This window comes from Cydia amplana, chromosome 2 (assembly GCF_948474715.1).
Source record: "Cydia amplana chromosome 2, ilCydAmpl1.1, whole genome shotgun sequence".
In the NCBI taxonomy this organism is placed as follows: domain Eukaryota; kingdom Metazoa; phylum Arthropoda; class Insecta; order Lepidoptera; family Tortricidae; genus Cydia; species Cydia amplana.
In genome coordinates, this window is record NC_086070.1 from 11,427,560 (window position 1) to 11,439,949 (window position 12,390).

A 12,390-nucleotide genomic window follows, 5' to 3' on the forward strand; every position below is an offset into this window, starting at 1 on the left:
AGTCATATTTGGATTGGTTAGCTTTAAAAAGAGTTTACGAAAATAAAGCAAATAGTTTCTCGCCTACTGAAAATCTAGCTAGGTTATCACGCGCCCTACGTGTAGGGCTTGCAAATATTCGAAACTTTCAGATATTCGAATATTCGACTTTTTCTGACGACGTATTCGAATATTCGAATAATTATTCGAATATTATAAAATATATTATAAAAAATAAGAAAAGGAACGACAAATCGGTTTATTATCGTTTTATTCAAAAGCTTTTTACACATATTGCTAAAACTAATGATATTTGGCAGAAATCCACTTAATTGACTAGATTTTATCATCCTACTATTTATAAGATGCCCACATTTATAAAAACAAGTAAAACGCCAAAATTAGACGTATTTAATATTTCTAGATAAAACTTATTATAAATGCGTCGTTGCGTGAAATAATATAACTTTAACCATCCAAACACCTAGGTATGTAAGATATTTTTTTTAGTGGGTAATTATTTTCCGATTTAAATTAACTTGTAATCACTCAGAGGCCTGTAAAAAGGCCTTTAATTTCATTGTATTTTGAATCTTTATTGACTTTATTTGTTTTGGCAAGTTATTATTCCTAATGGTCGGCTAATTATATAATATTGGAATATTTAAGGGAAAAAGTTAGTTGAGTACTGGGTGGATTATTCGTCAGCTAAAGGTGCATGGTTAGATTACCAAGTTGGGCAGGTTTGGTATGATTAAATTTGAGAATTGCGATAAGTGGCAAGGTTTAGACTTCAAAAATTCGCTTAACGTAGCGTATTTTTGCGCGACGTAGCGCGTTAACGTATGTACTGAATAAACAGAATGACCCTTTAACTTAAAACTTACGCACCGTAAAAATAACATACTTTTTGATTTCGTTTTCTTTTAAATTGAGTTAGGTTTCACTGTATTCACGAAGTCTATCGAGAGGAATACAGTAAAAATATTAATTCCTTCGTATTTGGGTACCTACCGTTCCTAATTCACTGTAAATACCCGTAAAACACACAGAAACTGTAACTACAGCGGATGACATAGATTTTTTTATAGTAATAAAAAATATTCGAATATTCGAAACCTGAGCGGCCGAATATTCGAATATCAAAACAGGTCGAATATTCGACAAATTCGAATATTCGAATATTCGAATTGCAAGCCCTACCTACGTGGGACGGCGCGCGAGGCCGTAGCGGGCCTGCTGGCAGCAGCCCGCGACCCCGCCGCGGTGGTGGCCGCGCTCGACTCGCGCTTCGGCCGTCCCGAGCTTGTCGTCATGCATGAAGTGACGGCGGTGCGTGCCCTACCTAAGGTAAGCTACGACGGTAAGGACCTAGTGATTTTCGCAAGTCGTATTCGTAACTGCGTAGAGGTAATCCGCATGTTAAATAAGCCCGACCATTTACGCTCCCCTGAGCTGTTCCAGGCACTGTGGAGCAAGCTGCCTGCGCTGCTGCGTCCACGGTGGTTGGATTATGCTCATTCGCGCAATGGTAGCGCTTCAAAAATTGAAATGTTTGCCGATTTCCTCTCGCGCGAAGTCGACCTGCAATGCCGATTTGGAGGCGCGGTTGACTACGCGCCAGCTCAAATTTCCCGGCCAAATGGTGGTAGGGACAGAGTAAACATTATCGCTGAAAATAATCATTCGTCTGATAGCCTTCCAACATCATTAAATAGTAATGATTCTAGCAATAATTGTTCATTATGTAAACAAAACCATGACTTATTTGATTGTGACAAGTTCGTCAAACTGTCAATTAATGATAGGTGGCAATTTATCAAAAAGAATAAAATATGTCATAGGTGTTTAAAAAAAGGTTTCCATAAAAACAAAACTTCATGTATGAAAAAAGTATGTAGCGTAGAAGGTTGCGAATTGCGTCATCATAAGTTGTTGCACGGGTCTAAATTTGAACGAGTCGTTACTGCGCACGTCGACGCGGAGGACAACGACGGCGCCGCCGACGACGACTCCGACGACGACGACGAGCAAGTGCCATCGACGTCTGGCGTGATCGCGCCCGCGGCCCCCAGCCTACCCGAAGCGTCCGTTGCAGCTCCACTGCCTGACGACTCGGAACACGATATTCTGACGCATGCGACCTCTTCATCGCCCGAACTGCCTTCCGTACGGCCGTTGTTAAAAGTAGTTGCCGTCACCGTGTCCGGACCCTCTGGTAGCGTTGACACATTCGCGTTATTGGACGATGGGTCCTCAGGAACGTATATTGATTCCAAAATTTCTTCTCGAATTGGAGTGAAGACCTGCGATAGGCTAATTCACGTAGATTGCGTACTTGGCTTGAGCAAGGACGTTAAAGTGCAGTATGTCAATTTTAATATACAGGGTCGTCATTCAACCGAAGTTCACTCTATTACAAAGGCTAGATCGATTAACGGTTTAGATGCTGCGCGGCAGTGTGCGCATCAAGATAGTGTGCGCAAATACCCTTACTTAGCTGACATAGCCGGTCAATTTTGCTACGGGGACATAAAGCCCATGCTGATTATAGGACTTGACAATTGGCATTTGTCATTTGCTACAGACGTGCGCAAAGGAACCAAGACACAACCTGCAGCTATTTTAACAGCTCTTGGCTGGGTTTTGTTTGGTTGCGGTTGCAGCAAGACTAAACGAGTTGACGTTGTCAACCATATCACAGTAAGCAAGCCTGACTCCGATAGCGATCGTTTTACTCTAGAACAGCTTATTAGGGAGCAATTTAAGATCGATTCAATTGGTATATCGAAAAAAGAGGCCCGCAATGCTGACGATGAGCGTGCCATACAAGTACTAGAGAGCACGGCTCACCGTCTGCCAGTTGGCCGTTTTGAAGTAGGATTACTATGGAAGGCTGATAATCTGGATATTCCTGACAGTTACAAGTTAGCACTGTCCAGATTCCTCAGCTTAGAAAAGAAAATGAGTAAAGATCCTCGCTATGCTGAACGTTATCGTCGCAATATTCATGACATGTTAACCAAAGAATACGCTGAACAATGTTCTTCCAGCCCTGCTTCTGGACGTCCTGTTTGGTACCTTCCTCATTTTGGCGTGATTAACCCAAATAAACCCAATAAGTTGCGAACGGTACACGACGCAGCTGCGAAATCTTACGGCGTGTCATTAAACTCTTTGTTATTGACTGGCCCTGATCTTTTGCAACCTTTGTTAGGTATTCTAATGCGTTTTCGTGAGGGTGCCGTCGCTTTAAACGCTGACATTCGTGAAATGTTTCTGCAGATCAAAATTATTGAAAAAGATAGAGACGCGCAAAGATTTCTGTGGCGAGATACCCCTGGTGATCTGATTAAAACGTATCGCATGTCATCCATGATTTTCGGCGCCGCGTCGAGCCCATTTACAGCCATACACATAAAAAACAAAAATGCTTTAGAATGGCAGGAAACTTACCCTGACGCGGCTCGAGTAATCATCGACGACCATTACATGGACGATTGCATCACTAGCTTAGACGACGTCGGCAAAGCTGCCAAGCTGGCAGCTGATATTTACACCGTACATGCTCACGCTGGTTTCGAGATGCGCGGCTGGACGTCGAATAATCCTAGTGCGCTTTCGTTGTTACCTAAAGAATCTTTGCTCGAGGTGCCTCACTCTACTAATGTTGACGTAGAATTAGGTCGCCTGGCTACGCCCGTTCGCACGCTAGGTCTTATCTGGCAACCCGCTAACGACCTGATTGGTTTTAATACTGGCATTAGGAATGATACCGTGTTGCCGGAGAAGTTAACAAAGCGAGAGGTTCTAGTGCACGTAATGAGAATTTATGATCCGCTTGGAATCCTTGCACCAATCGTCGTTCGTGGTCGTATTATGTTTCAAGACGCTTGGCGCAAGGGTTTGAACTGGGACCAAGAGCTCTCTCAATGTGACAGCGCCGCGTGGAAGTTATGGTTTCAAGACCTGATCTCCACTTCCAGTTTACAGATACCACGCCGCTATAACTTGAGCGGTCTCGAGGTAGTAGAGTGCGAATTACATGTGTTTTCGGATGCTAGTGAGTCCGCCTTTGCTGCTGTGGCCTATTGGCGCTTTCTATATGTGAATGGTGATGTAAGGCTCTCCCTTATCTGCAGTAAAGTCCGCGTGTCTCCAATTAGACCTGTCTCTATTCCTCGTTTAGAACTTCAGGGTGCTCTAATGGCCGCGCGCCTTGCCACATCGATATGCGAAGCTCATCGACTGAAGCCAATGAGACGCGTTTTCTGGTGCGACTCAATGACTGCACTGGGTTGGCTTCGTAGTGATGCGCGCACCCTTAAACCCTTTGTATCTCATAGAGTTGGCGAGATACTGGAGCTTACCAACATCAGCGAGTGGCATTGGATACCGAGCGACCTAAACGTAGCCGATGATGCTACACGTGCCAAACGTTTTGTGCTCTCTCCAGAATCTCGCTGGATCTCTGGGCCTACCTTTCTCCTTTCCTCGGACTGGCCCGCTGAACCGCAAATTGATGTCAGCGGATTGGGCCGCGAAGAGTATAAAAGCATCATTCATCTTATCACTGAGACTGATCTGCCCGCACCAATCTCTGCGGATCCAAGTCGATTCAGCTCATGGCTGAGAATGGTGCGAGCAACGGCAAAGGCGCATCAATTCATATCATTATTGCGAATGCGTAGTATGAGCAGACGAGGCGTAAACTTCAACCTTCCTCGTCTTGAAGGACTCTTATGTACCTTCCACCCAACTTGCACATCCTCTCCTGGTACCTCTAATCCCCCTAATATCCCACCAAGAATAACCGCGACTGATTTACGTCTAGCCGAGTGCCATATTTTGCGGCAAAGCCAACTGGATTCCTTCAAAGAGGATATTTTGCGGATAAAGAACCGAGACCCGTTGCCACGAAGCAGCCGCCTTTTCAAACTGTCCCCCTTCATAGATGACAAAGATCAACTTCGAATGTGCAGTCGTATAGTTGCAGCAACAGGCGTCCATGACGATGTTAAACGACCGCTGATTTTAGACGGAAAACATCCAGCAGTACGCCTCCTAATAGCCAGATATCATCAAAAAGCTGGCCATGCTAACAAAGAAAAAGTCTTGAACGAGCTACACCAAAGATTTTGGATTTTAGGCCTTAGAAATGCTGTCCGTGTAGTGGCCCATGCCTGCCAGTTTTGCAAACTTCACCGTGCCAGAACGTTTCAACCACCGATGGGAGATCTACCGGAGTCTCGCTTGGCTCATCATCAGAGGCCGTTTTCTTTCGTCGGCCTGGACTACTTTGGACCCATACTTGTTTCGGTCGGTCGAAGAAGGGAGAAGCGCTACGTTGCCCTATTTACGTGCCTCGTCATCCGCGCCGTACATCTTGAAGTGGTACACAGTTTATCGACGGATGCGGCCATAATGTTTCTACGCCGTTTTATTTCTCGTCGAGGAACACCACAAGAGATCTGGTCAGACCACGGAACAGCCTTTGTTGGGGCAAACAGGGAGTTACGAGCTCTTTACGGCGACTCTGTTGAAGATTTTGCCGCCAACGAATCTATCAATTGGCGTTTCATTCCTCCCGCAGCACCTTTTATGGGTGGAGCGTGGGAGCGGTTAGCTCGCAGCGTTAAAGAAGCTTTAAAAGTGACCCTTAGAGAACAGGCTCCTTCAGACGAAGTTTTAAGAACACTGTTGGCGGAGGCTGAAGCCCTAGTGAACACAAGACCACTAACCCATGTGTCACTCGATGCCGACGCTGATGAGGCTCTAACACCGGCCCATTTTATACTTACATCTCCATCTGGGCGCCCATTTCCCGCTACCCTCACCGAGGCCGATCTTCTTAGTCGAAACCAGTGGCGCAGAGCAGTCAGGCTAGCTGACCATTTCTGGCAGCGCTGGGTCAAGGAATACCTGCCCTGCTTGTCACCACGTGTAGGAGGAGGGTCACCGCCTAATGTTGCAGTGGGTGATGTTGTGATCATTTGTGATTGCAACCTTCCTAGAGGCTCGTGGCCCAAGGGTCGCGTGACCGCCGTATACCCCGGCAGAGACGGGATCGTTAGAGTGGCGGATGTTGCTACCGCCGCTGGAATCTTACGTCGACCCCTAAAGAAGCTCGCGAAAGTCCTTGTCTCTACTTAAAAAAAGGGGAGAATGTGCAAGATAGCACAACCTTTTTGTATAAATTTACCTTTTTTATTATGTTTATGATTTTGATACTTTTTTGTCTATTTTTATTTGTCAGAATACATTTTTGTTTTCTCCGAACCAGTGCATTTTAATATAAAGTCGTTAATAAAACCAATCATTAACAAAAACAATTATTTTTAACATTAAAACATAGTTTTTCTTGCCTGTTAAGAGAACACCACGTGCAGTAAAAAATATGGCGGACATGACACTATTGCACTCGTCGACAAACAGCACCTGTATGAACGAGTATATTTCTTCCCCCCGTTCCCTCACCGCACCTGTCGTGTGACGTATTAACCAATAAGGAATCAAAGCTCCTATTTGACTACTCGCGATTTGTTTAAATGAATATACCAGATATTTATGACCAATAAACGGCTCAAAAGGCTGACCACTGGTACCCGGCTGGCCACTGGTGCCGTTACCCTATACTATTTTTTACTTTTCTTAACCTTAGAGAAACCATGATTAGTTTTTGGTGAACTTTTCTTACGTTTTAATATTTCCTTTGTCGTAATGCGATACACAGTAACAGAAATAAATACTAACATTATACTATCAGCTCTGAGTTTCTCAATTTATTTATAAAAATAACATGGCATTTCTTCAATTCTTGGCAACGAAGTTCAAGCATTGCTAACATTTTAGGATAAAAGGCAAAGATAACAACTACCTACACAAATTAATGTACATAGATACGTAGTTGTGAAGTTGCCAGACAACATATTTTTAAATCCCTAGCAAAATATGTAAAATAGAAATAGGTAAACGCTTCCCCAACCTCATTGCAATCGATAAAACTTTCCCATAGAGTAGACGAAAAAGCAAAACGTTAATACCAAGGTGCACAAACTCATAAACATGCAGTAACGACATCTGGTGTTAGCACGAAACGCAATAATTCTGCGACCTGGAGAGGGAATTTGGCATTCACGCGTATATTTAATACTAGCTGTTGCCCACGACTTCGTACGCGCGGATTTGTTTGTTAGTTATTATACTTATATATTTAGCATGAGCTGTATTGTGCAGCAAAAGATAGCAGTAGGGTTCGCAATTTGTTAATTTTACAACGCATGACATTTGTCTGTCACATCCTACGAACGAAGTTTTAAGACCCTAACTGAAAAAAAAATCTCAACCTTAGAAGAAAATCTTTCTTAACCGTTGAAATTATTTTTCTAGTTTTCCAATATAATGCCAATTTACGGAGTTTAAATTATCTCGTTTGAAAAAATATTTTTAAATCCATTATAATTTCTCAAAAAATTGACTGTCTCGGGCGAGGCTTGAACTCGCAACTCTGGATCACTAGCTCATCATTTTGCCAACTGCGCTACCGAGACTTCGCCCGCGGACAGAGAATATGCGCCTCAGGAAGGCGCCTAGCGACATCTACCGTAAGAATATGAATCACGAGCATTATTTAATAAAAAATAAAATGTGTCCAGAGATTTTCAAACAAACTTTAGGCGTCCGTTTTATGATGGTCCTGACAAAAAGTTAGAATACGTCACAAAACTGACAATTTATTTTGGACAGACCTCCTTCCTTCCTTATAAAAGATCCTTTTATTATAAAAGTCCTCAGCCTCACTGAGAAAAGATAAACCTAAATTTGACAGCTTCTCGAACAAAAAAGTGAATATGTAGATACACTTTATTCTGAAAATGCCCCTAAGCGCTATAAATATATAAATATGTAGGTATTTATATGTACGATATGTACCTATATTTTTCTCCTTTTATTTAAAGTATTACTTAATTATTATACCTACGTCTAATTAAGCAAAAGGAAACTATATCAATGGGTAGTAAATCAATAAATGCATTAACAACGCACATTTGTAACACTTCTGTGAATGAACTGTTAACTACAAAGTTTACACTTGTGTTAAACTGTCCTCCTCTAAATTGTTTAATATGCAAGTAAATTATGCAAGTTTTGCTTATTAATGGTTTTATGAGGAGCCCTTGTGAAAATTGTTCTTGTTGTTTCTCAACTTCAGCTAGCTTCATAATGTTCTAAGTTTCATGTATTGAACATTCTCGTAATAAATATTACCTAATGAACTTGGTGCCCTGAGTGCCTTTCCACTGAAAATCATTGAAACTCAACCAATCAATCAAGGGAATCAGTGAGGAAAGTTATAGTGTAGTGAAACCTAGTACAACTAAATAAAACATTTTTGGACTGTTGTTCAGGTATTCAACTAAGGGTTACTTTCTAGTCAAGATTTAATTTAGACCATCACAATTGCTATATTTCCGAACTGGACATTGCTATAAATTTACCAATAGATGGATAAGTTGGTATTGTATGGAAAGCTATCAGTCCTTTTTTCTACAGCGTATGTCAAGATATTTAGCAGAATAAACGAACACATTTGCTTTTATTATCATGAGGAATTTTACTTTTTGAATGACAATCTTGAAAAAAAAGAGATTAAGTTTAGTTTGACATTGTGGATAAAAATACAAACTCAAACCAATTCACACCAAAGCTATCACCAACCTTTTGCCGACCTGTGCAATTAAAATACCCCGTTGAATAAAAGATGTAAGTACCTACAAAAGGGTCTGTCAAAACCTTTCAATGAGATTAGGGTCACAGGATTACAGTAACCTTGACCTTGATTCTTAGAAAATACATTAGTACAAGGCTTCTCCGTAATTTCTCGTGAATACGCTTTAGTTTCGAGTTTAATGTTAAACAATTAGAAAGGGTTAGTTTCAAAGTAGTTAGTCGTGACTGAGACTATAGTTATAAATACATATATTCAAGGGACCAGATTAACGGTGTAGATTAATCATGTAGGATTTTTTTGCCTACAGAACTAGTTACCTAGTATTAATTTTGTACAACATATTTAAAACAGGTACATACGAGTAACATGTTGTAATCTATCATTGATCTAAGAAATTAAACACACGTAGTAGTAGGTACCTACTTATCATGATAAAAACAAAACTAAAGAGTATTGTTTTTCTAATTAAATAAAGACAAAATATAAGTCACAAAACAGACAGTTGCTGTAACAGTCGTGCCTTAGGTTTTGAAACGGAAATTAGTAGGTATAGTACATAGGTACCTTATATTTACGGGCCCAAATACCGGCCGGAAAAAACCGGCCAAGTGCGTGTCGGGCCATGCATAATGGAGGATTCGGTACCTTGGGATTATTTTGTTCTTTCTATGCTATTTAAAGATACGTTTTCTATGGGGCTCGATAGGTAAGCCTAAAAGCTTAAACCATTTTATTTATTATATGGGCTTGAATTCCTATAAACAATAAAATAATTAATATAGGTAAGAATTATAACTTTATTTTCTCAAAGACATTATACATTTCACTACAGAGAGAAGTAAATTTTTACATACTTTAACGGCACATGTCAAAAAATACAATAATAAAAAAAACCTTAAAAACTACTACATTTAAACCAAGACACTTAACATAAAACTAATAGCTAGGTACTAATATAGGTAAGTACATCAATCTAAAAGTATCGCTCGGGTCAGGCGCGGATAAATCCCTACCCCGCCATACATTTTTAAAGTCTGGCCCCAGTGCCGCCTTAAAGTCTGATCTATTTAAGTGTTCATCCATTAAATGATAAGGAAAGTGATTAGGTACCTACAAAACACCACCATAAGAGCGATAAGTCGCAAATCAAGATAAAGTACTGATTAGGGGCATTAGTCGGGAGGTGTATTCTGATTGTAATGACAGGTCATGAATTTGATCCAGATTTGTTATGGATATAATCTGGATCTATCAGTGTCAGAAGTGATATTTCTTCAATCAGAAACGTCACTTTTCACATTGACAGATGAGATGATATCCATAACGAATCCAGATCAACTTCATAACTTGTTATTACAATCAGAAATCGTCTCCAGGGCCATTAACGACTAGCAATAAAATCTGTGACGACACCCTATACCTACGGGAGTGCAACGAACTCTGGTTGTTTGGCTGATATATTTTGAGTTCCTAACTTAGAATTGTAAGTACGGTCTTTCCACTTGTTATAAAAAAAAACCTAAGCCCAATTTTAATGAATAGTTTTGGTTGTTATCAATCTTTATTATTATTCTATGCAAAGGAAGTCACGGGCAGAAGCTAGTTGTACTATAATTCTTAAATAATGAGGTGAGGTTTTTACTATTCGTACCAGCAAGTGCAGCCTAGTCAAGCCATAATAGCAAGTGATTATAAACAATTAGACATTATTTCTGCTTTTAAGTCATATCATAACGACACCGGAGCCGATGGCTACGACAACTTATTTATTCTAGCAGGTACATAATGTTTGATCTGTTTTGTAGGTAAGCTGCAATCTGTCTAGGATAAATATTATAAATAAGTATGAGCTATCAAATGTCTCAGTGTGTCTGATTTTGAATCGATGATCCTTCAATATTTGGCGATGTTTGATATTTAATATTCCTGAAGACGACGAGCATATATTTTCTGATGGAATAAAAATAGTAAGGGATGGAGGGATTATCCTTTGATTAATCATATACCTAAAGCGGACTTTCGTGTTTCACGAAAATCGAGTTTAGTTTATTTAGAGATATTAAAATTTTCATACCCAATTCATCTTGCTACACGATTTTGTACCCGAAGGTTTATATAAAGCATGTCTAAGATATAACATAACATAAGTAGCTTATGCTAGACGTCTATTAGGATCTGGGCCCGATTCGGATTTTGAACTAGACATCTATTAGATATCTATTAGACATCACCAAGATACGAAAATAATATTTTTAAGATCTAGCCTGTCAAAATTGACATTTACACGATTCTGGAGATACTCTTGAACGATTTCCACAATGTCTAAAACGTCTCGTTATGTATTTTTAAATCTCAAAACGATTTTGTAACGATCTTAATATGATAATTGGTTGCCCGAATTGAGCTGCAAAAGATATCTAGTTGAAATCTAAACTACCAGGTCTAGATACCTGCTAGTTTAGATTTAAACTAGATATCTACATATCGTATCGTTCTCTTCTCTAGAACGCATCTTGTTTTCCTAATACCGCGGTCCGTCTATACAAATGAAATTGCTTTTCGGATTTGGGTGGCTGCGGAATCTTCTAACAATGCAAACAGCCTTCCTCGGCCTTCTTCGGCCTTCGAAAACCCGCTGGGTAATGAAAGGAATGAATGTTTCTGATAACAACTTCGGTTCAGTTTCAAGGCTAATCGTATCGCGCATCTTAAGGAACCTTTTCCACTTTGCTTTTGCAAACGCTGGTACAGACAAGATTACTTTTACTGGCTATGTGCGGCGTGTCTGGTGGGAAACTATAGCAACGCGCTTGGCTTGACAATAATGTAAACTATCGTGGCCACAAATTTTCATAAATAGGTACCTACTAATTATGTGGCATCTGTTACTGACAAATCGCCGCCACTGGGCCTGTCCCACTATCAGGGCGTGTTACACAGCCAATAGACAAACATCTTTGGTGAAATACTAAAAAATCTAATACCTAACTTACGCATACTTTAACACTAGAAATAAAAATAAGCTTGCTATCAGAAAGTTTCGTGTCCGTAAGGTACAAAAGTCATTCGTTGGGCAATGCATTCATTTTTATAACAAGTTACCTGAGGATGCTTTAAGATTACCCTTTCCAGCTCTTAAGAATTACTTAAAAAAGTCATTGATGTTAAAAGCTTATTACAGAGTCGAGGACTACTTGACAGACAAACATGCATGGTCCAAACCAGAAACTAATAAAAAGTAGTAGCAATTAAAAACATTGTATTATGTATAGAGTTATATAGGTGACACAGCTCAGGTAAGCAGGAAAACACATCAAATATTATATGTTGGTAATTCATAATAATCAATCAGATTTATATAATATGTTTTCCCATTTCTTTTAATAACTTTATTTTCTTTTCCTTTTGTAAGAATTTGATATGTTTTCTGAAAGAGCTAAGAATTTGTATGATTCCATGTATATGTTTTCTGAAAGAGCTAAGAATTTGTATGATTCCATGTATATGTATATTTTCTAAATCAAATTTCTATTACACCTTATGTGTATAATTGCATGAATTCTATAGTTATTTAAATTGTATTTTATTTCCTTATTTTCTCGTAATGCATGTTAATTATAAGATGTAATTATTTTTGAAAAGATGTGTCCCGCCGAGTTTGTTGCCGGTCCCATAATGGG

General features: G+C 39.8%; 1 protein-coding gene and 1 long non-coding RNA gene across 2 annotated transcripts; one reads left to right on the forward strand and one right to left on the reverse strand.

Annotated features, from left to right (window-relative positions):
• LOC134662138 (uncharacterized) lies at positions 1 to 1,931 on the reverse strand. The gene is made up of 2 exons (XR_010098023.1): positions 1,183 to 1,931; positions 1 to 95 (listed from the first exon to the last, which is right to left on the reverse strand). It is a non-coding gene; the product is annotated as an uncharacterized LOC134662138 (long non-coding RNA).
• A 1,321-nt stretch (positions 1,932 to 3,252) lies between these two features.
• Positions 3,253 to 6,132, forward strand: LOC134656168 (uncharacterized). Its single transcript, XM_063511687.1, has one exon. It carries the CDS (start codon positions 3,253 to 3,255, stop codon positions 6,130 to 6,132), a length of 2,880 nt encoding a protein of 959 aa, XP_063367757.1.
• The last annotated feature ends 6,258 nt before the right edge of the window (positions 6,133 to 12,390 follow it).